This window comes from Etheostoma cragini, chromosome 6, assembly GCF_013103735.1.
Source record: "Etheostoma cragini isolate CJK2018 chromosome 6, CSU_Ecrag_1.0, whole genome shotgun sequence".
NCBI lineage: Eukaryota > Metazoa > Chordata > Actinopteri > Perciformes > Percidae > Etheostoma > Etheostoma cragini.
Window position 1 is genome coordinate 23,493,943 of NC_048412.1, and position 24,319 is coordinate 23,518,261.

Below are 24,319 nucleotides of genomic sequence, written 5' to 3' on the forward strand. Positions count from 1 at the left end.
CAGCAGGATAATGCGCCATGTCATAAAGCTGGAATCATCACAGACTGGTTTCTTGAACATGACAATGAGTTCGCTGGAGGTGCTTCCAGCACCTTGTTGAATCTATGCCACGAAGAATTGAGGCAGTTCTGAAGGCAAAAGGGGGTCCAACCCGTTACTAGCATGGGGTACCTAATAAAGTGGCCGGTTAGTGTAGATACTAGGGTTTAAAAAGACTTCTGTAGAAGTTGAAGATTCAACTCAAGCTTTTTACTCAGGTGTAAAAGTACTGGGGCCTCATGTATAAACGTTGCATGCGCACAAGAAGCTTGCGTACGCTGGTTTTTGGACACTTTGTGATATATAAAAAAAATAAAAATAACTTGAGAGTGAGAATGCGCGGGCCGTCACGCAAACTGTAGAGCAGTCGTGTGAACGTGCAGGCTGTCCGCAAAGCCTTTTCTGGCTCGGTAACTTACCAAAATTGAACTGAAAAGTGCTGAAAATCATTAAACATTACAAAATAATGTTTCCACTTCACTTACTAGCATATGTCTGTGACATTGTCTATGAAAAAATATAATTTATCCACTCATCTTCCATAAGTTTCATATATGTGGATAATATTTCACACTATTAACTGTTTAATTCGCAGACTACTTAACCTCTGTGAGGCTGAGAAATGAATGAAAATCCACTTAGAAAATATTTTCAGTCATCCTCTGTATTTCCTGTGGATGAAATATCTTACTGTGCCACAAAAAGATTGGCACAGGAAAATGCATAGTATCTGAGTCTGTAGTTTTGGAGGCTCAGACATCCATGGCGTACAGGATGCCGGACGCACAAATCCATCTCCCATGGAACAAACCCTGGGTCGGGTAGGCAAACTCACTCAATTACACACGCATAGGCTATGTAAGTGAACAGAAGTCCTCGTGCCACCAAACACTTGATTCTACACATATCGCTGACACTGTAGTCCTATTTACTATTTCATCCATGCTTGGCGCAGTGGATCTGTGTTCACTGTCACCTGCCGTGGAGACGCTGGCCTCACTAACTTCTACTCCTCTGAGTCGGGTCTCCCACACACTGGACTCAGTTTCACTGAGCCTACTAACACTTAGAAAATTGATGGCATTACATGAGTGAGATCAAACTGCTTATTGTGGGTAATTTGGACTGACAATGAGATGAGAAGGGTTGGCTGGTCTTCCTGACTACCAAGCTCCAAACTGGTACTTGGTTGGGACATTTTGCTCGAGTTTGAGTCTCTGCCACGGACATCTTTGTAGCCTACTAGGCTACATGTGTATGCTATTTACTTGCCGGGGTTTGACGTGATTTGTTTCATGTGCAGGTTTAATGGATTGTGTACAAACCAAAAGTGTGTCGGACTGGTCTATGTTCATATTTCTCATCCAACCACAATCAAATGTACTCTGGATGGCGCTGTTTATCTGGATAGGTTTTTGGTTTTGTGTTTTTTTAAATGACGACAAGCAGGATGACCAGCAGAAATGAAAATAAGACGAACTGAAATAGGATTAACGAGCCATTTTTTAAATGTAAGGAGTAGAAAGTAGAGATAATTGAATGAAAAGTCTGCTGTAAAATATTTACCCCAGTAAAATATAGATAGACAAATGTCTACTTAAGTAAGGTAACAAAGTATTTGTACTGACACCTCTGCAAGTACCTCAAATTTGTATTTAAAAAGGAAACTTTGCAAATTTAATCCAGCTCTGTGTAATCTTTGTGTGCATTGTGTTTAGATGAACAGGGTTTGGCTTCCCTTCCGTGGGGCCGGTGCACGGTGAAGGAGAGCAGCTGAGGTCTGCAGAGATCTCGGAGGACCGCCACAATGCTTTACAACCTCTACTGCTTTGCTTCACTGGGAAATCCGTGCACTGGCGCTACCAAGGGAAGCCAAACACTGTTCATCTAAACACAATGCTCACACAAAAATGACAGAGCTGGATTAAAATCAGCAAAATATCTCAGTATATCTCACAATGAGAACAATACTGTACTTAGTAACATTCCACCCTTAACAAAAACAGAAGAGATGTGGAATGAAAAATGGAAATGTGGTGGTAAAGTCAATGATTGAGTTAAGAGACAAAAAGGATTGTGGCTCATTGGGAGCTACAAAATGTCATGAGTCAAAGTATGTAAAAGTATTTAACGCAAACCTAGTCTGAAGGCAGATTTTGATAGAGGGACTGAAATCAAAAATGAGCAGTGGGGGCTGTTTATCCATTTTGTGGACTTTGTAGGCAAGACAAAAAAAAAAAAACACTTGGGCAATTCCCAGGGGAAAAGGGAGAATTTTCCCACCATATCAGTGTGCATTCCAAATAAGACGGTCGAGAGATGCAAGTTTTGAAGTGTGTCATTCAGTGGGTATACATGCACATGGTATTACATATACTGGTTTGTATCACTGTACTGTTAACTTAATCTTTTATTTTGAAATTGTATTCATTATTGAGATCAAGTACTGAGAGCACAAGTTCTGTCAATCTGTGTTGTCAGTGTTTTGTTGTGTCACTGTGATAAGATTACGACAAGCACTAATCAATCATTAAGCTAAGTGTATTTGACAAAGGTAAACAAACTCAGCAACACTGTTAGAAAGCCTTGCACTTGAAAATGTATGTTTACAGGCAGATAAACAATCACATGGGAAGAGTTTTAGTCACTGAGGGCTCGGACTTTGCCAGCTGGTTGCTTATTAAAAAAAGAAAAACCTGGTAAATTTAACCCATTAGATTACCAACTGTCTGGATGCATCAGCCTCACAGATCTTATGCGGACAGTTCTGCAGACCCTTTGGTAAATCTCCCCAGCTGTCCTGGAAAATGTCTTTGTAAACATAATTGCTGGTCCAGCTGAGTTTGTCATTAGTCAACGTGACACACTCCAACAGAACCCCTTCCCAATGCCTACAAAGAAAAAGTGAAGGTATGATTCATTTAAAACAAAAAGAGGCAAGAGTCCTGCTCTGCGTTAGTGCAATAAACACTACAGTCCACGGCTGTGCACATTGCTCCAGACCAAATTTGGCTGTACCTCTGTGTAATTATTGTTAAATCAGTCCTTGTATTTTCCAAAGCTGTGGCAGGGCACATGTGCAGCTGAGGCAAAGGTAAAGGGGGAGTACTTGGAACATGGCCGTGTAGCTCAGGCCTTGACAAATGTCTGCTGCTCACATAAAGATGATTCAGAGAGGTCAGTGTGAAATTGTTGGAATTGTCTTAGCTTGAGAGAAGATAACTGACACCCATCCATGTGTTACGTCAGTGCTATTGGATATCCCCTTTTCTCAATGATGTTCTATGTCCAAGACAGTTTAAGGTATTGATGAGAAATTTAAAGAATGCATCCATGACCAATCTGTGTTCTCATAACGCAACCCAGTGGACTGAGATCTCTTCATCATGTATTGAAATCCAAACCTTGTGTGAATCTCCGCTGCACGCTAACCCCTCTGCAGTCGATCCTCAGGCTTCTGTAAAATTAACCATTTAAAACTCGGCCGTCTTGTGAGCCCCATGTAAATCTCCCTGCTAATTCGAAAGTATTTGTTGGTAATAGAACACTCCAGGGCTAAAGGGGGAGATTTGAATGTGAAAGCATTAGGGAGATCCATAACATGTGGAAGAGTCAGTACTTTGTCATCCAAAAGCACTCTTCCTTTCTTGTTTCTATTCTGTTATTCATCTGTGTTGTTTAATTTAATCAGATTTGTTTCCGTTTGTTTTTCATAACATCATATGTAATTAAGTGTAGGCTACACCACAGTGTATGGGAGGAAAAACAAGACACACACAAAAGGATCATACTTGCACCATATGCAAGTTACAATAATCATGAGTCATCTTATTTTACTTTAATGTTTTTATTTCCTTTCTAGCATTGTACAGTAGGTCAGACTTAATGTTTAGAGTATGAGGCGTATTACTGGAAGTTGACTGGCTTAAATCGCTGGAAAATGTGGGCAATGAAAGTGAGACCCTCCCTGGTGAAAATGTTGTAACTGCAGTAGCGGTGATATAAACAACCCAACTTTTTCTGGGTAAATAAGTGTTATAAAGTGAGGCAAAGACCAATATGAAGGTTGTAGTGTTTGATTTCTAATGGATTTTTCCCCCCCATGTAGTCTTTAATTTAGTTTTTAACATAAACTGTATCATTAAATACTGTATGCCAAATTTTGAGATGAAGCTTAAACTAAAAACAAAGCAAATCACACAAAGCAATTGTGGGAAGCACAATTTTGCTTGAATAAACCAGAAGAATTAGAGGTGTGCTTCAATATATTGGCTAAACAACATGATCAATAAATAAGTTTGTCCTGTTACCTTTCAGCCTGTGATGACAAACACTGGGGGCCAGTCTGCAGTCGGCAGTGCAAGTGTGAGAACGGATCTCTCTGTGATCCCGTCAAGGGGACGTGTCAGTGTCCTCCAGGGTTCATAGGCCGCTACTGCGAGGAGTTTTGTCCAGCAGGCACTTTCGGGAAGGGCTGTCTACAGAAGTGCAAGTGTGGGACCGGAGGATCCTGTGATAAAGCAACCGGAGAGTGCATTTGTCGGGACGGATTCACCGGGACTTTGTAAGTGAACAAGAGTCACTGCAAAATACTATATCGATTTTGTAAAGAGACAGAAACAAAAACATTGTTCACTTTCAAGATTTATATCGTCTGTTTTTCCAATTTAGAATGGTACATACAGATTTCCTAAGTCAGAATATTTTGCAATTTGAGGAACTAGTTTTACAAACACATTATCTGTCAGCAGGACTAAGAGTGCAATGTGCAGCTATACAGTGGTGTTTTGAGCTAAATGCTTACATGATCATGCTAACATGCTTACAATGGCAATAGCGGTTTGAAACCGCTCACTCATTCTATATACACATCTTTTTTAAATATATATATTGATGGTGAACTATATAGGGAGCGGCCAAACGGGATTTTGGACACTCACTGAAAACATTGTTGCATGACTTGCATTAGGAGATGTGCCCATTGTTTGAGGGAGGCAGCTGCGCCCAGCACCATAAACAAACTGAAACAAAAATACTTCTAATACATTCCTGAAACAAATCAAGCACCCAGGAGCATAGTAAAATGTTGTGTTTATGTTGCATGTTACATTTCCACTGATTAGAAACAATCCACTCCATTTTTTTCAGGTCTGTCAGACAGATCTGTCAGTTCTGGGCGCCCAGGAAGCTCAATTGGTAGAGCGCATGCCCATTTATAGAGATGTACTCCTTGATGCAGCAGCTTTGGGTTTGACACCAACCGGGGGCCCTTTGTTGCATGTATTTGCTTTAATGTAGTCATACATAAAATGCCCAAAAAAAAAATTCTAAAAGAAAGAAAGATTGTCAGTTCTTACCAAGTTGTTTCCGCAACTTAATTTTAAGGTGAAAAAAAAAAAAAGGAGTTTTACACTATAAGCCATGAGTTTGTACATCTTGTTTTTAGATGCCCCTCAGGATGAGTAAGCAATGAAAATTATTTTCCACTAAAGTGTAAACTATTTTTCCAATTTGAACATTCAATACACTGAGCTAAATAGGAATGCGGTCTTGGTAACAATAATTATGGGATAAATGTATTGTGAATATTTGAAGTCTGTCCATATTAATTTACATCAAGGGTGTATAAGAAAATATAACGTTCCCACGTTGAATTGTACAACATGAAGTTTCAGCCAAGTAATCCGATTGGTCAGAGACACATTCCTATTCTACTGCTGATTTCCACAAAGCTGTTGAAATGCCAACTTTTATTGCAATCAGAGAGCTACTGCTTTCTTTTTAATATCTGCAGAGCAGTTAAGGAGAATATGAGTTAACATTAACTGTTAAATGCTGGGTATAAGATCATTGTGTGCGCGTTCAACTTCTCTAGATTTTCAAGTGTTCAAAACATACTCATTTTATTTATTCTGCTACAACTTAAGAGTCATTCATTCAAATATTAGGGGAGACTGCTGCAGTTGGCAGCTGCAAAACAATGCAAGTTAAAAAGTAAACTGCCTAGCTTGTATTTACCTTCACAAAAGTGCTCTTTTTCCACTGACAGGCTCAGATTAATATTCTAAGTATCTGACAAAGGATCTCTTCAGAGATAGACCTTTAAAACCTCTTGGAGACCTTGTTTAACCAGAAACAGCTCTGAAGTTGCTAGTGTGAAACCCACCAGACTCCATTTAAAAAAAGCAATACTTTTAGCGTGTATAGCGGTAACCTATTTCCACATGTAAATTGGTATGGGTTTTTTGAAAAACTAAAAAGAGGGAAGAAAATAAAACTGCTTTTAATAGTTTTATTTTGTTTCTGTTGACTGAAGTGTATTTTACAATACTAAAATTACTATTTATTTACATGGAGTCTGGTGGGTTTGAGGAATGCAATTTTAAGGATTTTTCTACGTTTAAAAAAAAAAAATAAAAAAAAAAAAATCTTACTCTTTAACAGAAAGGTTGTACTCCATAGAAATCCTTTCCACAATGTTGTAGGACACAATATTAATCTGAGCCTGTGAGTGGCAAAACAAGCACTTTCGTGACGGTAAATACAAGCTGGACAATTGCCTTATTAACTTACATTGTAGCTTGTTTCGCCGCTGCCGACTGAAGCGATCTTGCCAAATACTGAACCAATGTCAGATTTTTATTCACATCAGTCACAAAAACTGGGTCCAGGTTTGGGGAAAAAAAAACAAACAGTAATTACCCTTTAAGTACAGAACACCACTGTGCAGATGCTTGAATAACTAATTTAAAAAAAAAAAAACTTAACTGTTTATCTGTAAAACTAAATATTTAACCAAGTCCTCAGGAATGTCCCAGGACACGGAGTGTTTTGACTAAAGTGGTTCATTAAGCATCAACCCTATCCTCTGCCCCCAGCTGTGAGAAGGCGTGTCATAGGAAATGCCAGGCACGATGCTCCTGCCAGAATGGTGGAATTTGTAAAGGCAAAGGGATCTGCGATTGCCCACCTGGATGGACGGTAGGTTTAAGTTAAACTTGCACCGACACAAACCGTTATGTTATCCATGGAGATTGCCATATTTTGATTAGCCTTGTGTGTAATATTTCAACTGGTTCCAAACGTTGGATGACCAGTCTAGTTATTTCTAGAGATATTTACAAGCCAACATGTTATCTCTGTCTGGAGACATGCCGATGCAAGATTTTCCACTTATGTCCTCATGCAAGTTTGTCTTTGGAAGACATGCATGAGAAGAGACATGATTCATCAGAAAGCAAACTAGACCATTATTTTCTGAATAACTGCATAAATTCTAAAGTGGCTATGTTGATTTTCCTTCAAGCTTTTGCAACAATGAATCTCTTCATTTCTACCTGAAAGTTTATTTCCCGTAATACTCTACAGGGTGCATTTTGCACAGAGCGATGTTCAGAGGGAAGGTTTGGACAAAACTGTGCTCAGGAGTGTGTGTGCCACAACAGAGGCAAATGTGACCCCGAATCTGGACAGTGCCAGTGTGCTAAAGGTTTTACTGGGAACAGGTGTGTATGTAAAAGTGTTTGTCACTGCTTTTGAATGTTCATGAGACCTTCCTATAGGTCCATTTACCTCAAGGAACAGCTTCTTTTTTTGAAGAACCAAAACTTTCTAAGACTGTAAGTGAATGCTTGTATTTTGTCTTCCTTAATCACTTCAGCATCACAGCCCAGCTGGGTTGGTTAACATGAGCATGCTGTATTAAGTTACTGATGTCAGATTGCATGATTTCTAGTTACCCAACAGTTAGGTCTGACATTGCCAGACCTATCTCCACAACATCGCACAGAAGGTCTAGCTAGTCCACAAATTCTTGGACAGGAGAATAAACAGTCAGGGGTTGTTTGCATTTCTTTAAACCAATTGATCATTTTAGGAAACACTAAGCTCTTAACACAGCAAGTGTGGGTCTGCAAAATCTCAGGAAGGAGCTTGTTTGAACATTTGCACCCTGTGAAAGAAAATGCCACACACAATATCAAAAGTTAACTGTTCACACAAACAGTAACATGAGCTATTTAAGCAGAATTAGCTGGATAAGTGGTTAAACAATTTGTTAGCAGTGTATCCCCGTGTGCATTTTGTCTATAGCAAATCTTCTAAAATAAGTCCCAAAACATACCACTTAGGGAGTAAATGCCTTAAACAGTGTTAATCTTTAACATCATTCCCCTAATGAGCCAAGCAAGGCTGCCTTGTTGCATGAGCCACATTTTCCTTAAAACTTGATATTTTTGGACTTCAGCAAACACAACCTTGTTTAACATCAGGACCAGCTAACTGCAATGCAAAATGAAAGTTTAGATTTGGTTTGTGGTTCATGTTTAAATTAACAGACTACTGCATCAATACCATTTTGTCCAGCTCTTCTGTGTATAAATTTAACCTAAACTTGTTACTGTCCTCAGGTGTAATGAGGAATGTGCAGCAGGCACTTATGGTCAGGACTGTAAAAGTGTGTGTGACTGTGCTAACGGCGCACGCTGCTACAACATCGATGGAGGGTGCCTGTGTGAGCCAGGCTTCATTGGTTCACACTGCAGAGACAGGATGTGTGATCCCGGTCAATACGGCATGCACTGTGAACGCACGTGTCTCTGCCAGGACAAACACACACTCAGGTGAGTGGATGTTGTCAGGAGAAGAGGGGATTTAAGCTTAAACATTTCTAAGACAGTACTACTCTAGGCATAAATAACTTTGGTTGAGCAGAACCTCAGCGAGCATAGCCAAAGACAATTTTGCACAAATTAGCTAGTCACTGTTAGCCCAATTACTAGACGTCCGCTAGCTCATCCAGTTCTCAGTGGTTGGTTACATTGTAGCTATCGTTAGTGTTTCAGATTCGTGCTGAACGTTAACTTAGACCAAAAGACTTTTCCCCACGTACACTTGAAGCATAGCTTTAAAGTTCTTTTAATGAAGCAAACCTTACCTTCACAATGCTCATTAATATTTGTAGATCCTCAACACCTCATGCTAGTGGTCCTAATGAGCTTGTTGCTGCCACCGGATCCGTAAAACAACTAGGAGTTTGAGCATTTTCTTTCTACTGGACAGGGCTAACATTAGCAACCTGGTACCTGGGGGGGAAAAGAAAATAAATTGTCAGAAGTATTTGTATTCCTTCGTACTATTGAAGGCTTGTTTGTTTAAATGTAGCACAGGTTAGCTAAAGGCTAACATTAGCAGTAGTTCTTTTCAGTTGGTCCCTCACATATCAGCCTTCATAATATTGTAGCTAGCTCTTCTTCTTGTAGAATTAGCAGAGTAGACGCTGCTAGGACTATTGCGTAGCTAGCTTTGCTCTTACTATATAGCTCCTGCCTGTTATCACTAGCGTTTTTTGTACTGAGGTTGCGTGGCTCCACCCGTTATGTGGTAATAACAGGCCCTACACACCCATTTTAAACCCACACATATGTTTAAATGTTACCTGATTAGACCTCAGGACTGTGTGAGCGCGGGCAGACTGTGCTTGATCGACATCTACCACACACTCCTGTTGCACCTGTGGAGGTGGGGCAGCTAATTAACCAGAATAAGTGAAAACACCTGTGTGGGTGTGCATGTTTGCTAATTAGCTCAGCTTAACTGTCTTCAGGTTCACTGGCTCCAGCAGCTAAAATATTTTTTTTCAGAAATGAGTAACAATACAAATATGTGGTAGAAGTAAATACACACATCCTAATAATAATACATGAGGGAAGAAAGTGGGATATTTGGCAGAGACAGCACTTTCTCACTTTTTCATTGTACTTCACATTATTTACTTCTATTTCATTGTCCAGCTGCCATCCAATGAAAGGAGAATGCACGTGCCAGCCAGGGTGGGCAGGACTGTTTTGTAACGAGACCTGCGCTCATGGTTTCTATGGTCATGGTTGCCTGGAGCCGTGTCTGTGTGTGAATGGTGGGGTGTGTGATAGCGCCACAGGACAATGCCAGTGTGCCCCTGGGTATACGGTGAGTGTTGCAGTTTTGAATGACTGAGATAGTAATCAATCATTTCTGTGCTGGTAGTTCTAATCTAATGACCTATTGTTGTTTTATAGTTATGTCACCTGTCATCTGCCTTCTATGGTTTATTATTTATTATTGCAGGGGGTTCACTGTGAGAGTCAGTGCAAAAGTGGGACCTATGGCAAGAACTGCTCTCTGGAGTGCTCCTGTGAAAACTTTATCGACTGCTCACCAGTTGACGGGACTTGCTTCTGCAAGGAGGGTAAACAAATATTCACACAGAAATGTTATGATTGTGAAATGTTTAATTGCCTGACAGTCGATCTTCAACCTATTGACAGACTCAATGCATGACTGGAGCAAGAATGGGGAAATAACATTCTGTGAAACATGGCTGTCGGCCCTTTGTGTGTCTGCAGGCTGGCGTGGGCCGGACTGTTCCACCCCCTGCTCTGAGGGAACCTGGGGCCCAGGATGCAACACCACCTGCCACTGCGCCAACGGGGCAAAATGTAATCCTGCAGATGGATCCTGCACATGCACAGCCGGCTGGCAGGGGGCGCACTGTGACCAACCGTGCCAGGTAAATGCCTGGTTATGAGGCGTTAAAGCTTGACCTACTTTTGTTAATGAAGCGGTAGAGAGGTGGGCATCAGATGATCTCAACAAAAAAAATGTCTTTTTATGACATGTTTTACGTAGGGATTTCTTTAATCCAAGACAGCATTCTCTTTTAGGAGACAATAAAAGTAACTTTGAATACAAATTCAAAAAATACATATTTCCACACAACTACTAATTGTACTCACATCATTCTGCACAGGGAGTAGATTACACCACCACTTCATTAAATGAAAAGGTAGGTATACTCTAGCCAGTGATCTTTGAAATATGCAAACAGCCACTAATACAGACAATGATCTAAATAACAAAAAGGTAGCTTAAACAAGAGACAATTGCTATACACAGGGACAAATAAATATACTTTACATACATAGTAAAATAACTTACAGTACATAAACAAAAATATGAAACAAAGGGAGATGCAAAGTAAAAATGTGGTGAATGAAAAGATCAGTTTTAATGTGTGAACCCTTATACTCTGTTGGTTTCCTAAAGCAACAGAAAATGTTCTGGAATCAAGCCACAGCATTGCATGAAAACACATGCCACTTTGTGAAATAATACTTGCTGTAGAAGATAAGACAAATGCACTATATGTTTATTCCATGTCAAGCTGAGTAGACAAATGAACCACTATCTTTGATAAGATAAGACTAATACACAAATCACAAGGGTGATAATTAAACTGTACGGAACATGTCAGTTCTGATTGGGCTGTCTGTAGAAACGTTGTCCAGCCCCCCCCCCCCCCCCCCCCGTATGCTTTAATCTGTGTTTTTGATGTATGCGCCTCCTGTCTCTGCCATGCCAATCCACCAGGCTGTCTATACAACAAGACATTGCCAGTGTAGTATTTTGACTCTGACTGAGCTGGCCTAACGTTGAAGAGATTCCCCTGACAATTCTTTGCCCGTTGGCATTTGTTCACATGTGCAGATGGGCACGTTTGGGCCAGGCTGCCTGAAGAGGTGTGATTGTGTTCATAATGACGGCTGCCAAGCTACCAACGGGAAATGCCACTGTCTGCCAGGTTGGTCGGGTAAGTGATGATGTCCTCTTGGTGTCGCTGCCAGCTTGGCTTTGGTACCACAGATAAGTCTGGTCCAACAGAACTAAATGAGCCACAGGTTTTAAACCACTTTGTTTCACTTTGATTCCTATTGTGCTGTTTTCTGAACTTAAGGACCACCAGGGATGCTATGTATTTATACCCATTAATTTAAATCACCCACACTTTACATTACTAAAACCATTTATTATACCGTTTTCCGATCTCCCTGCCGCTTTTCATTTTAAAAGTTGTAATCTAATAGACAATACATCACAATACAAACAGCTTGTATATTTTTATGTTCTTTTTTCATGTTAATATTATTATCTCATTTAGTGTTGGAAGTATTCAGATCCTTTACCTTTAGTAAAAGTCCTGCATCCAAAATCTCACTTAAGTTAAGTACAGTAGGACAATCAGCTTATCCAGAAATGAATCTTCCCCAAGAGTTGTATTGTTGTATTTTCTTTTTATTAATACTGACCCATTAAAGTATTATCTTACTGTTATAGTTTAAGATGGAGTTACTTTTAACTTATCTCAACCTAGATATTTTACTTTCTAACAATGCATCTCATTTTATAAAGTAGTAGTATTATAGAAATAAAATTGAAATAAGATTAAAATGTAAGAACGTTTTTTAATTGTAATGCAATGAATGAAATGAAAAACAAATGACAACCATTTCAGACTTTTCATACAGCTGTAAAATGAATGTAAATCAGTGTCTTTGTGGATGGAAGGAAATCAAACTTACGCAATGTTATGCAGGACTTTTACTTGGATGGAGTATACCTCCATCGAGGTACTGCCAATTCAACTTGGATAGGAATACTTCTTATAACACAGTAAGAGTGGGCTTGCACTGCTTCTTTCATCCTCTCTCCATTTTTTTCCCCTCAAGGTACTCGCTGTAACGAGCCATGTTCAAAGGACCTGTGGGGGCGCCACTGTAACCAGTCCTGTTTGAAGCATTGCCCCAACAGTGACACATGCTTGAGGGAAACTGGAGTGTGTGTGTGTCGTCCAGGCTACTGGGGAGACACCTGCCAAAACAGTGAGTGTTTTTGTCAGCCAGCAAAAATCAGATACGATCAAGACCAGAAGTGTGCTGGATTGACAGTGTAACATCTGGCTTGGCTCACTCTTTATTGCTTTGCCTCCCAGAATGCGGAGCTGGTAAGTATGGTGACCTGTGCAGCATGTCATGCCCATCCTGTGGCCAGTCGAACCGCTGCCACCATGTGACAGGAGAGTGTGATTGCCTACCTGGATACACTGGACCCAACTGTGATCAAGGTTGGCATTTACACCATTAATCATACATACGCACATGGCAAAGATGTTACAGAAATCTCCTACATTCATATAAAAATAATCAAGAAATGTTATATATGACATTGTGTGTTTTACAGTTTGTCCAGCTGGCTACTATGGCAAACAGTGCTCTGAAGTGTGCGTTAACTGTGCCAAAAACTCCACATGCGACCACCGGGACGGTCACTGTGAATGTTTGCCTGGCTGGACTGCTTCTGACTGCTCCATACGTGAGTACAACATCATACAGCAGCAACTAGAAAATTCAGACAAAAGATGAACATGAAATGTGACTGCTGAGAGACAAATGCAGCTGTTTGGTCCATCAATCACAAGATCACATCCAGGAGGGGCCTTTAGAGTTACTAACTTTCTGGTGTTATGGTGCAAAAGCATCTGTTGTCACCAAAATATTGACAGTTGTCATACAGGCCCTGTTAATTGTTTTGCTTAAAATACGTATATTCAACAACAAATTCAATAAATTCTCTTTTCACCTCCTGTTTGACAGACTCGTCTGAGCAGTCGTGGAGCGTTATGGTCCCCCTTCCTCCTGGTGAGAGGGAGTCGTGGGGAGCCATTAGCGGCATCGTCGTGCTCGTCATCCTGGTGGTTTTGCTGCTGGCTCTGCTGCTGCTCTACCGCCGCAGGCAGAAGGACAAACAGAACAACACGCCGACCGTGTCCTTCTCCACCAGCCGCACAGTCAACTCTGAATACGCAGTTCCAGGTATATTTCAATGTCATATACCTTATAAGTACTGTGGTGGAGGAAGTACTGAGATGCTTTACCTAAGTAAAAGTATCAACACAACAATGTGAAAATACAAAGTCTTGTGTTTAAATCTTACTGAAGGAAAAGTACAGCAGTATTATCAACTAAATGTACTTGTTTTGCAGAAAATTGGGCCCTGTGACTGGTATAATTAGTTATTTCAGGTCGATGTGTAGCTAGTGGTGGTTACCAAACTCGCAAAGGGTCACAAGATAAGAGGATTCTTTAGATTATTAATGGGGAAATAAAGAAGAGAAAGTTATTCTACTACATAGACTTTTCTCTATTCTTTGCTTTTTGTCCGACTTTTGGATCAGACAAATTGATTTCTTTGGCCCTAGCAGTTTTTATATTTTGTATATGTTATAGTTGTTCTTGGTCATAATGTGGTTTTAGTTGTATCTCACTGTTTGTTTTTGTAATAGGTGCTCCACAGAGATGCATTTTATTGACTTTGAGGTAATTTAATGGCGGCAGATGTGAATTCATGTGTTTGTTTTGGCCTACAGATGTTCCTCACAGTTATCACCACTACTACTCCAACCCCAGCTACCACACACTGATCCAGAACAGGCCTCCGCTGCCACACCTCCCCAACAACCATGACCGCACCATCAAGGTGAATGTCACCTCTGTTACATCAGCGCAGTGATCCGATACTTTAAGCAGTTTTCAGACCTCATAGCAACTGTAGTGCAGCACCGCGAGAAATGGGTAATTTATCCAGCCAACAACAGCTGGCCGTGTTTTCAGGGCCATAAAATCATAAAATGTTGACCAGTTAGTCCCAATTCTTTAGTTTTCATGTCAAAAGTATACATTTAACTTGGTACATTTTCTTTGCATTGAGGACTTCTGATTTATTATTCTGTCATACAGAACACCAATAACCAGCTGTTCTGCAGTGTGAAAAACATGGAGAGGGAGAGACGGGGCCTGTTTGGGGTTGAGAGCAACGCCACCCTACCTGCAGACTGGAAACACCACGGGCCTCGCAAAGACTCAGGTCCGTCAGGGGGACTCTCCACTAGGTTATTCCCATTCAGGATCACTTACTTAATCCATTTTAGGAGACACTTATGCAGATAGAAATGCAGCAGTAGAGAAAAAAATTAAATGAGTGGATTAACATTTCCAAGCTAATGAGTTGGTTTCCCGACCACAGCTACATAATTATCTGTAAAACCTCCAATTTACTGCTGATATAACCTGCCAACATAATTCAATGTAGTTCCTTATTCTGGGTGTTAGTGGAAAGCTTAATGTCCAATAGTCAAAGGTTATGCACCAGGACAGAAGAATCATTCAGGGGAAAATATTGAATTGGTTTGTCTTTAACAATACAATAATCATTAAAGACATTGAGCACCTGCAGAGAATATCAGCTATCAGTGTAAAAAAACAATACCTGTATAGAAAACAGCTTTTAATACCAAAGATGTTGTAAAAATTACAGCAGTGTAAATCCAGGGGAGAGATAGACACAGCTGAGGAGAAAGTTCTTTCACACACACACAAAGTTTATCAAACATCACATTGGACAGACAATTATTTTAGTCAACAATGTACATTTGATATCAAACTATGAAAACAAAAGCAGATTATCTGCTTTTGACTAGTTTGCCATAAATGAATGAAGGTGCCAGATTTGTGTTGTTTACAGGAGCTTTTGGAATCGATCGGAGCTACAGCTACAGTGCCAGCCTCGGAAAATACTACAGCAAAGGTAGTTCACCCTATTTTCAGCCTTTTTCTTTCTCTCTCTCTCTCTCTCTCTTTGCAACACCTTTACGAGAGAAATAGAAATACCAAAAATACATCAGAAAAGGGGATCCTAGCTAAAACTATGTTTCAAAGCATGATTTAAGCAATTTAGTTCATCGTTGTACACCCACAGATTGTAGTGTACAGACTGAAGACTCACTGACCTCAATCCTGCTGTTGTACCACATGTTTCGGACTCCCCGCATGGACTTCAGATGTGTTTTGACTTCCTCTTTGCGTCCTGTGTGGCGACAGAGCTGAAGGACGCAGTGGCGGTGAGCAGCAGCTCACTGAACAGCGAGAATCCTTACGCTACCATCAAAGACCTGCCGGGCTTGCCCTTCTGCCACCCAGAGAGCAGCTACATGGAGATGAAGTCAGCCGTGCCCAGAGAGCGAGCGTACACCGAGATCAGCCCGCCGCCGTTCAACACCGCCACCTTCCGCAGAGGTGAGCACTTTGACCTCATTCAGCAAAATGCTGAGTTAGACTTTTTCACAAAACAGTTGGTTGATACTTGTGTTTTAATGATCATTATAATTTGAAGACATGCTTTTCAAGCAATTTGTAATTGAAACTAATCAAATGACCAATCAATACAAAAATTCATCATCCTTCCTCCAATTAAGACAGCACACATTTTCCAACCCCTTTTCAGACTTCAATAATAAATGATAAACTGAAGTTTCTTTAAGGGTCCCGATCAAACATTAGAACAGGTCTTGTTCTTTGCAGATGGAGGATGGGCTTCCTGAAGGCAGAGCATGATAATTGAACAACCAGAAAGAGGATGTGCTTTTATAAGTCCGGCGTTTTATTGTAGACACCAGTCATACATCAAAATAAAGTCTGACTAATAAAGGATGTTGTAGGTTATGAGGCAAAGCCTCAATATCAATTTTCCTCCACTGAAATAGATTAACACCCGTAGTCTGGAGCAATATGACTGAGTGAATATTGAGAAAAATGGCACTTGCCTCCATAAATGTGATTTACTCTCTCTATTAGAAGCAAACGACTATGGTTTATGATAGAAACATTTTACAACAGCTTTGCCTGTCAATAAATAAAGGGTACAAAGTCTGTAGTAATAAACTCACACTAATGTAGCAGATTGAAGGATGTTTTATTTATACATTCATTAAGTTTAATGTACAATAATGTATACATTTCAGTGTTTTGTACCATCTGTGTTGAGCAGACAATTCACTTGTTTTTATAAAAAAGGTATTTGCTTTAAGTAGAAGTTCCAAACATACTCTACTTTTTTTCCTTCAACGTCCACATTTTGGACTACATTTACTGTAGGATAGAATTAGTAAATTCCTTATATATAATATAAGAAATCCTTTTGTTAGAGCTTTTATGATTTAGACAACCGGTGGATGTGCAAACCAGGGACAGCAAACACACGCATGATGGCGCAAAGAAATAAAATGCTAGATGGCTAGGCAACATAAGGCTTGATATTAAAGAGGAGTTGACTCAGAAAGAGACAGATTAAACGAGAGCAATGGTTTTGTTGCATGGCACAAGTGAAGGAGTTGCACATTTTTCTATGATTGGGTCACTGAATTTATGGCTTAAAATTGGTAAATATCTGAGAGTAACCACACCCAATTCACAGGGCATCAGGCAAAATGCATGAGTGAGCCAGAGAAGTTCAGTCCAATCAACGAAGATTTAACAAAAAGGAGTGAGGCAGATGATAATTATAACATAACAGACACACAAGGGTGGGTGAATCTAGGAAGAAACAAAGGAGAACTGAACTAAGTCAGTATTCTAACAAGTTCATCTGAAAGTAATTAGATAAATACAGGTGTCATTCAAATATCAGACATGTGATCAAGAAACCAGCCCCATGTAAAGGTGTAAAAAAGAGATGACTGAGTGAGAGTGCAGTCTTAAAGGAGTGACTAGGTGAACTCACTGAGGTAATGTACTGTATACACTTGTGTACCGCAGTACCAGGAAGACACCTAATCAAAATAGTTGTTAAAACATTAAAATGTGATCATTTCAGACAAGTCAACATTTTCACTCCAACTAAAACCCAAAAAAATGACATACTCTTGTGCTTCCGTTTATCTCAATGTGTTCCCACCCCCACCCCAGAACGTCAGAGTTCGCTCGGTCACGCTCCGCATGAGGATCCCCAGAGCCACTACGACCTCCCCGTGAACAGCCACATCCCGGGACACTACGACCTGCCGCCTGTCCGCCGCCCCCCCTCCCCCAGGAGAGCACCTCAGTGATAGTCACAGCAGAAGAGCAAGGTTCCCTCCTCCTCACTCTGGGGATGATTTTAGGCCTGTGCTCGCAAAGACAGAGCAAACCTTTACGCTCTTCTTTGATAAGCAGAGCTGCAGACTGGCATCTAGTCCCACGGAGGAACTATTGTTTACTGCGGATGCCGCCCCCCCCCTGTCAACCCAACACTGCCCCTCTGTGGGCTTAAGTGGTACTTGTTTCACCGTGACAGACCTGTCATCCAGACTGGGGAGCCAGCAGGCTGCGGGGAGGAAGGTTGGACTGTGGCAACGCCAGCAGGGCTTCAGCTGCACACACCTCCCATGGGAAAAATAAGCCACAAGACTTCACTGTTAAAAGCAGGAACTTGGTCATGTTTGTCTTTCTACTCATCTAAACGTGCTGTTATTAAATTTCCCAGACATTTTGCATGTTCAAAAGAAATATTTTTTTCTGTCTTCATCATCAAAAACATCTAATTAACAAATTGAAGATTTCTTAATTTAGGTATTTTACTCTTTTTTTTATCCCAACTTTAACAGGCAGCTTTGGATGAACTCGGCACAGCTGGAGTTCTTTTTGATTCGCTCATTGAAAAACCATGTCATCCTTATAGAAGGAAAAAGACAAAAGTCATAAAGATACACACAAGTTTGTTTTGCATGTATCTTGCCAGGCTTTGGGCTGAGACATTATTAAAAAAGGTTTTTATTACTGATATTCAGGTTTCAGAAATAGGGAGAAGTAAGGTGGTTTCATTGAGACAACTGACACACATGGCCCCTGTTGGTTTAAACAAATTATTGCTGCTGTCAGATGAGAATTTTGTAAATATAGAAATGAATGTTAGAGCCACAGTAATGTAAAAGAGCAGCCCTATTTTAAGATGTTTAAAAGGGGTTTGTGACCAAAGATTGCACATGTATGCTAAATAGATACCAAAAGCTCATAAGCACAAACACTGTTTATGTTGTGAATAATAAACCATCATCAAATGGGGAATTGCAAGTCAAATCACAGCAGCATTTTGAATGTCAATGCAGTTTCTTATTACCGTGGAAATCAAAAGTTCTCACGAGAGCACAATTTGAATTTGCTCAGCAAGTCACCCTGGCAATGAGTAATACTGCATATTAACTAAACCCTTGTAGCCGAGCTGCACCAATCCCATCGGTGTATCTGATATAGATGGGCCAGAGACGAGCTAAACCGATGACGACAGTTTAATGTACCAGTTAGCTCCGCTGGTAGCCAGGCGTCTGGATACGTCCCCCCATGTATTGTTGTGATAAGTCGTACTGGTTACGTCAACCCATGTGTTGTGATTGGTCGTGGTGTTGTCCAATTGCGTGCAGTGAGATTTTCACAGGCACGCTTGGTGCTGCACCTCGAGTTGGGCCATAGTCCATGCCAGACCCTTTATCGTTCAGATTTGGGTCTGGATATCCAGACTAGTGTTTAATGGCATCTTTTGTCGTTGCATGGTATTTAAAGGGCCGGTTCACCCCAAATTCGACAAAACAAGTCAATGTTTTGTTTTGTCAACCAAAGTATTATGTTGCCTCATTTTAGAAATGCTATCATTGTTTTTAGAAATGCTATAAAGTGTTTCGTTTTCAAATGAAGTTAATTGTTCAGTTGATCAGATAATAGAAACCCTGTGTACCAAAATATTGTACATTGAGCTTTAAATGCTATAGTTTTGGGTAGCGCTTCAGCTTTTTTTTTTTCTTCCTCTTTTTCATATACACAGACATATTTTTGAATGTAACCGTGGAAATGTGTAAATATTGTCAATAAATGGCTGCACTTTTGAATGACAATGTTCAATATCAAGAAAATACCTACAACAGGAAGTCACTGTGAAAACATTTTTTTACTCAGCATTATTTTAGAAAAGCAAAAACAACAACATTCATTACATCGACTGAATAGCTTTTCTGTAATGTTAACAGCATCATTGTGATGGGCACAAATCCTACTTCAAGCTAATTACAACTTTGGCATTAAAGGCTAACAACAATTCCCTTTCAGTAACATTTTAAATCCTCAAGTCTTTCATAAGGATTCATGAGGCCTCAATGAAGACTTGAGCAGGGAGGGTTCAGGATTTCCCAAAGGCCTTTGACTTTTCACAAAAAGCATATCTTTGGTTTAAATCTCATTTTGGTAGTGTTTTGGTTGTTTAACTTAAACTAACATTACATATAAATGTTAAAGAGCAGCTGTCTCTAAGGAACAAACTTAAAGCAGAAGCGCTGGAATAAGTTTCTCTCTGGCTTAAACTCTGTCAAACAGGCTTCTGAAAAACCCTGACCACACCCTTTTAATGATCTGTTCTGACTGGGAAGAATCAGTTAATAGTTCCATATATTTCACAAGTACTTACAGTACGCATGTGTTATGTTTACATGCACGTGTGAGATAAATACTACGTCTTTTAGTTATAAACCTTATCTTTGGAGCTGGCCAAGATTGCCATGGACTTTTTAAAGGCACTTTGGGGATCATAGTGTAAAAATCCGACTACCACTTAAGCCAAGCCAAAAAAATATATATATATCAATATAGCACACAAGAATAAAGTACAATACAAAGAAAATATAATCCAAAATAGCTATCAAGTATTTTCCATAAATTCTTTGATATGCTTTTTTGCGGGAGTATAAATGACTTAAGCTGCCAGACTACAGTACAAGTCTACCTGCTGTGCATATTTAGCGAGCCCCTTAATAAAAGCATGAAGCCAAAGTCAAAAAGTATAGAAACCACACAATCCTACTTAGATCCCCCAAATCATGCCTGGGGATTAGTAAAGCCAGTAATCTTAAGAAGAAAGGGAAACAAAGCCCTTATGACCAGTTTTTAGGAGCAACACAAATCAGACAGCTGACAGTCACAAGACTGTTATACGAGGCATGTGCCCAAAGTACAGTGATTGCTTTTTCGGTCCTAAAAGGCACTTTTTGTTTTATTTAATCTGTAAAAAAAAAAAAAAAAAAGCTTTCTTAAATGTTTCCAAAAACTACTGTTGCACTCTGAAAATGGCATCTTTCTAGTAGAATAATGTTCATTTGGTTCAATAACCTGAAACATCCTACAAATATATACTGTATATATGGCACCAGTAAAGACTCAAAACATAGTACCTATTCCTGGTATTTCCCCCTGGTAAGAAACAAATCCGACTTTTTCCTTCTATCTTGTCAAAACATCTTTGGAGTTACCTAATGGGACAACATATTTAAATGTGCACCAAACTGAGATGCACATTTATCCAGCAAACAATAATTGTAATTTAATTCCTTATTTCCCCACATGTTCAAACGCCTTACCAAATACATCTCGCTGGGGTCCAGCTGTGAATTGCAGAAAAATATATTTATTTTAAATAACTATTTTCCCTGTATGCACCATAGCAGCCCAACTGTATGATCTACTGTAAAGCCACATAGAAAACGTAATAAAAGTTTATCTAAGACTAAAGAAAAAAAAAAAAAAAAAAAACTGCTGCTGAACACCCTGAGCTTCCAACATAGTTTATCAAAACAAAAACTAAATGAAATGTATTTTCTCTTTAGCACATACATATTATTCTGTCCACATTTCAAATGTAAACATCACCAAAGTGAAGATTGGATCAATCTGATGGGCGTTAAACATGATAAACAAACCCCACAGGATTCCTCTTCCTGTCGTCTGTGCTGTGTAGAGACTTATTCCTGACAGGGTTCACTAGCTGTGCGTGTTGAGTGATGACAGCATGGCCATTAAATGTGAAACCCCGGCTCGGATCAAACCACAAGCACTGGTCAATAGAGCTGTGTGTGTGTGGAGAAAATGTGCAAGAAAAGCAGGACGAGCATTAGCACAGCACACATGCAATAATATAACTTGAATACACAAATTCAAAAGCTGAATATGAAAATCCTTTGCCCTTAGCCCAAAAACCTCAAAGCAATTCTAACCTGCAGATTAATCTGAATACAAAAGAGGACCATATAAAAACAAAACAAAATAAAGACAAACAACCCAACAGTAGAACATTAGGTTTCTTCTTTGTGGGTTGCAGGAGGTGGTGGGTTCAGGTGAGGTGCTGTCTGGTTTTTACATGACGGAGCAGTTCTCCGGCTTAGCCCGACCCTGAAGGAGGAATGGAGAAAATAAGAAAAGTGGAAGGATTTTAACAAGGTCTATGAATAGAACACAGTCAGATTCCTGGTTATGCCGACCATGAACTTGAAGACTTTGAAAAGACTAAAAGTCTGACACCCTCTCACATCTAAAGACATTGTGTCATGGAGTTCTTATTCACAAACTGTACGATTTTAAAGACGGGGGATCTTGCAGAGTCACTATTTGCACTTCTTGGCTGTTGATGCAAATTATCTAAGAGTGTGGAGATCTCACAGAACTTGCATCAGAGGTAATTTGTAGCTAAATGAGTGTTAATGAGTGGGTTATCCATGTCACGTTGCGGCTCTGTTGCTGGAACTTTGTGCAGCAGAGCAGGGGAGTTTTCCCGTATTAACTGTGAAAAGGAAGCTACACCTTTTACTGTTACAGCTTCAGCTTTGAGCACAAATGTAACGCTAAACAGCTAGTCCCTTTCTCTCTGCTGCAAATATGTTTAACGTGGTTAAATATGCAGCTGGTTTTGTTATTTTTATTTAAAATCATATTTAATCATTTGAAGTACGAGGCACAAACTGGTCTAATCCGCAGGGTTATTAAAACTTTCTCAACTTTTCATTTGGTTTCTTGTTGGGTGACAGCTGCTCGGTGGTGTTTTCAGCTCCGGTTGTTGGGGGCTCGTCGTAGTCACATTTACAGTTTAGGGCTGTGAGGGACCTCTGTTCCATGCAACCTGGCTTTGTTGTTTCCACAGTAATCATAGTTTTTATTTGCTTCTAACTGAAACGCCCATTTATACTGTCGTAGCGTGTCCACAAAAAACAAACAATGGTCATTTGTATTATGTTTTCATTAAATGTATTCCAACATGGAAGAAACATATTTCTTAATCATGTTTATTGTAAGTTTAAACTGTACAGTTTCTATGCGAGTAGATGCATCAGCATTCTGGGAAGGACTTTTTTTTTGTTGATTTGCACTTTCAACTGCATTTATTATGTAATTAACTACAGAGGCCCTAGGCCAAAACTCAGTTTCTAATCCTTCTATGCTTTTAATCATTTACCGGTGTAATCTCGCAAACTATGTAAGCCAGTAATAACATCACATAAAGTAATATTTTATCATAAAAGTTATAGTACTATGCTTTATGCTGTGTAATTACTGCTGTCCATGTTGTAACACAATAACTGTACATTACCTGTCTGGGCTCGTTGGTCCCCATGAAAAAGGAATGTCCCATGAGGCCTTCAGGTAGACCCCCGCTGCTGCAAACACCCGAGCGGTCCTGCGTCTGCCCACAGGAGTCGCAGATCACTGTGCGGCTACGCAGGTTGTACTCATTATCTGCACCGCTCGTGCTGTGAGCTCCCTGCAGGAGGCGAAACACAACAGGGCGAGGAACTTCACACTGCTGCTCAACTGGGTGACGCTGCAGGAGTTGCCTCAACTGAAGAGGAACTTACCATGTCATCATCTTCACCTTCATGGAACAGGGTGCGTGTCACTTTCCTCATGGCCATTTCCTGATGGTGAATAAAGTAATAAAAAGATGAAGTGATTGCAGTTCAAAAGGAATAGTAATGAATAGTATAAGGCAAGCCTAAACAAATACAGGGGAAGTCCGACCTCTCCGTTGGCATTAATGAGGGTGGTCTGCAGGAGGTCGCCGGTGCCCCAGGAGATCTGGTTCTTCCACACCAGGTCTGTGGGCGGTTTGTGGGTTCCACTGCCAGATTCAGCCCAGATCTGCAAAGGTCAAAGGTCAGAGCTTGCAAGAGATCATAAACTTATGTTATTAATTTATAAGTTAAGTTCAAGTTAAGTTTAATATAAGTTTAAAAATTTGTCCTGTTAAAAAAATCCCTTTTGTTTGCATTCAAATCATGGTGTGTATTCTGTGGGCCTGCTGAATGCATTTTCTTCCAAATATTACTTTTTCCTAACCATTTTTTTAATTTATAATTTCTTCTTCCCAGCGTATTCACACGCCGATACTTTTCTTGCTGCATTACAGCAACCTAAGATAACCCCCAATCTCCACAGGATGCGTAACGGCTGCGGCTCGGCTCCGCTGCGTGTCGGCTCCGTGCTACGCCGTCTGTCAACACCCATCAGGCCGGATTTGTTGCAGAACGGCTGCGGCCATGACTGACAGCTGAAGTCTTGAGGACCCACGAGATCTCACAAATTCATGTAGAATAGAACCACAAAACCAACAACAGTTTGTTTCCATCCAGAGGACTAGAGAGGAAACAACTCTGTGCTGTGTTTTCAAGGTGTAGTGTGCTATTTTATATTGTTTCTGTACTCGACTTCCTGTCCCGCACTATCTGCTGAATTGCTGCGGAGCTCTCTGGCGTCCGGCAAAAATAGAAGTTCTGCGTATCCGCTCTGAA

The 24,319-nt window shown here is 40.2% G+C and overlaps 2 protein-coding genes across 5 annotated transcripts in view; one reads left to right on the forward strand and one right to left on the reverse strand.

The window, feature by feature from the left end:
* pear1 (platelet endothelial aggregation receptor 1) overlaps positions 1-18,795 on the forward strand; it is a 44,451-nt gene extending 25,656 nt beyond the window's left edge. The window contains 17 exon segments of the mRNA XM_034874799.1: positions 4,357-4,603; positions 6,918-7,020; positions 7,408-7,544; positions 8,448-8,660; positions 9,831-10,005; positions 10,144-10,264; positions 10,422-10,585; positions 11,563-11,665; positions 12,582-12,734; positions 12,845-12,976; positions 13,093-13,228; positions 13,426-13,724; positions 14,279-14,388; positions 14,649-14,775; positions 15,433-15,495; positions 15,789-15,983; positions 17,652-18,795. Coding sequence (XP_034730690.1) covers positions 4,357-4,603; positions 6,918-7,020; positions 7,408-7,544; positions 8,448-8,660; positions 9,831-10,005; positions 10,144-10,264; positions 10,422-10,585; positions 11,563-11,665; positions 12,582-12,734; positions 12,845-12,976; positions 13,093-13,228; positions 13,426-13,724; positions 14,279-14,388; positions 14,649-14,775; positions 15,433-15,495; positions 15,789-15,983; positions 17,652-17,791 — 2,618 coding nt within the window. The 3' untranslated portion in view covers positions 17,792-18,795.
* A 1,462-nt stretch (positions 18,796-20,257) lies between these two features.
* Positions 20,258-24,319, reverse strand: part of LOC117946560 (prelamin-A/C-like) — a 32,959-nt gene continuing 28,897 nt past the window's right edge. For all 4 annotated transcript variants that reach the window (XM_034874796.1, XM_034874793.1, XM_034874794.1 and 1 more), the window contains 4 exons: positions 23,550-23,669; positions 23,387-23,446; positions 23,122-23,292; positions 20,258-21,929 (listed from right to left, as the gene is read on the reverse strand). In XM_034874796.1, coding sequence (XP_034730687.1) covers positions 21,894-21,929; positions 23,122-23,292; positions 23,387-23,446; positions 23,550-23,669 — 387 coding nt within the window. In that variant the 3' untranslated portion in view covers positions 20,258-21,893. The remainder of the gene's footprint in view (positions 21,930-23,121; positions 23,293-23,386; positions 23,447-23,549; positions 23,670-24,319) is intronic.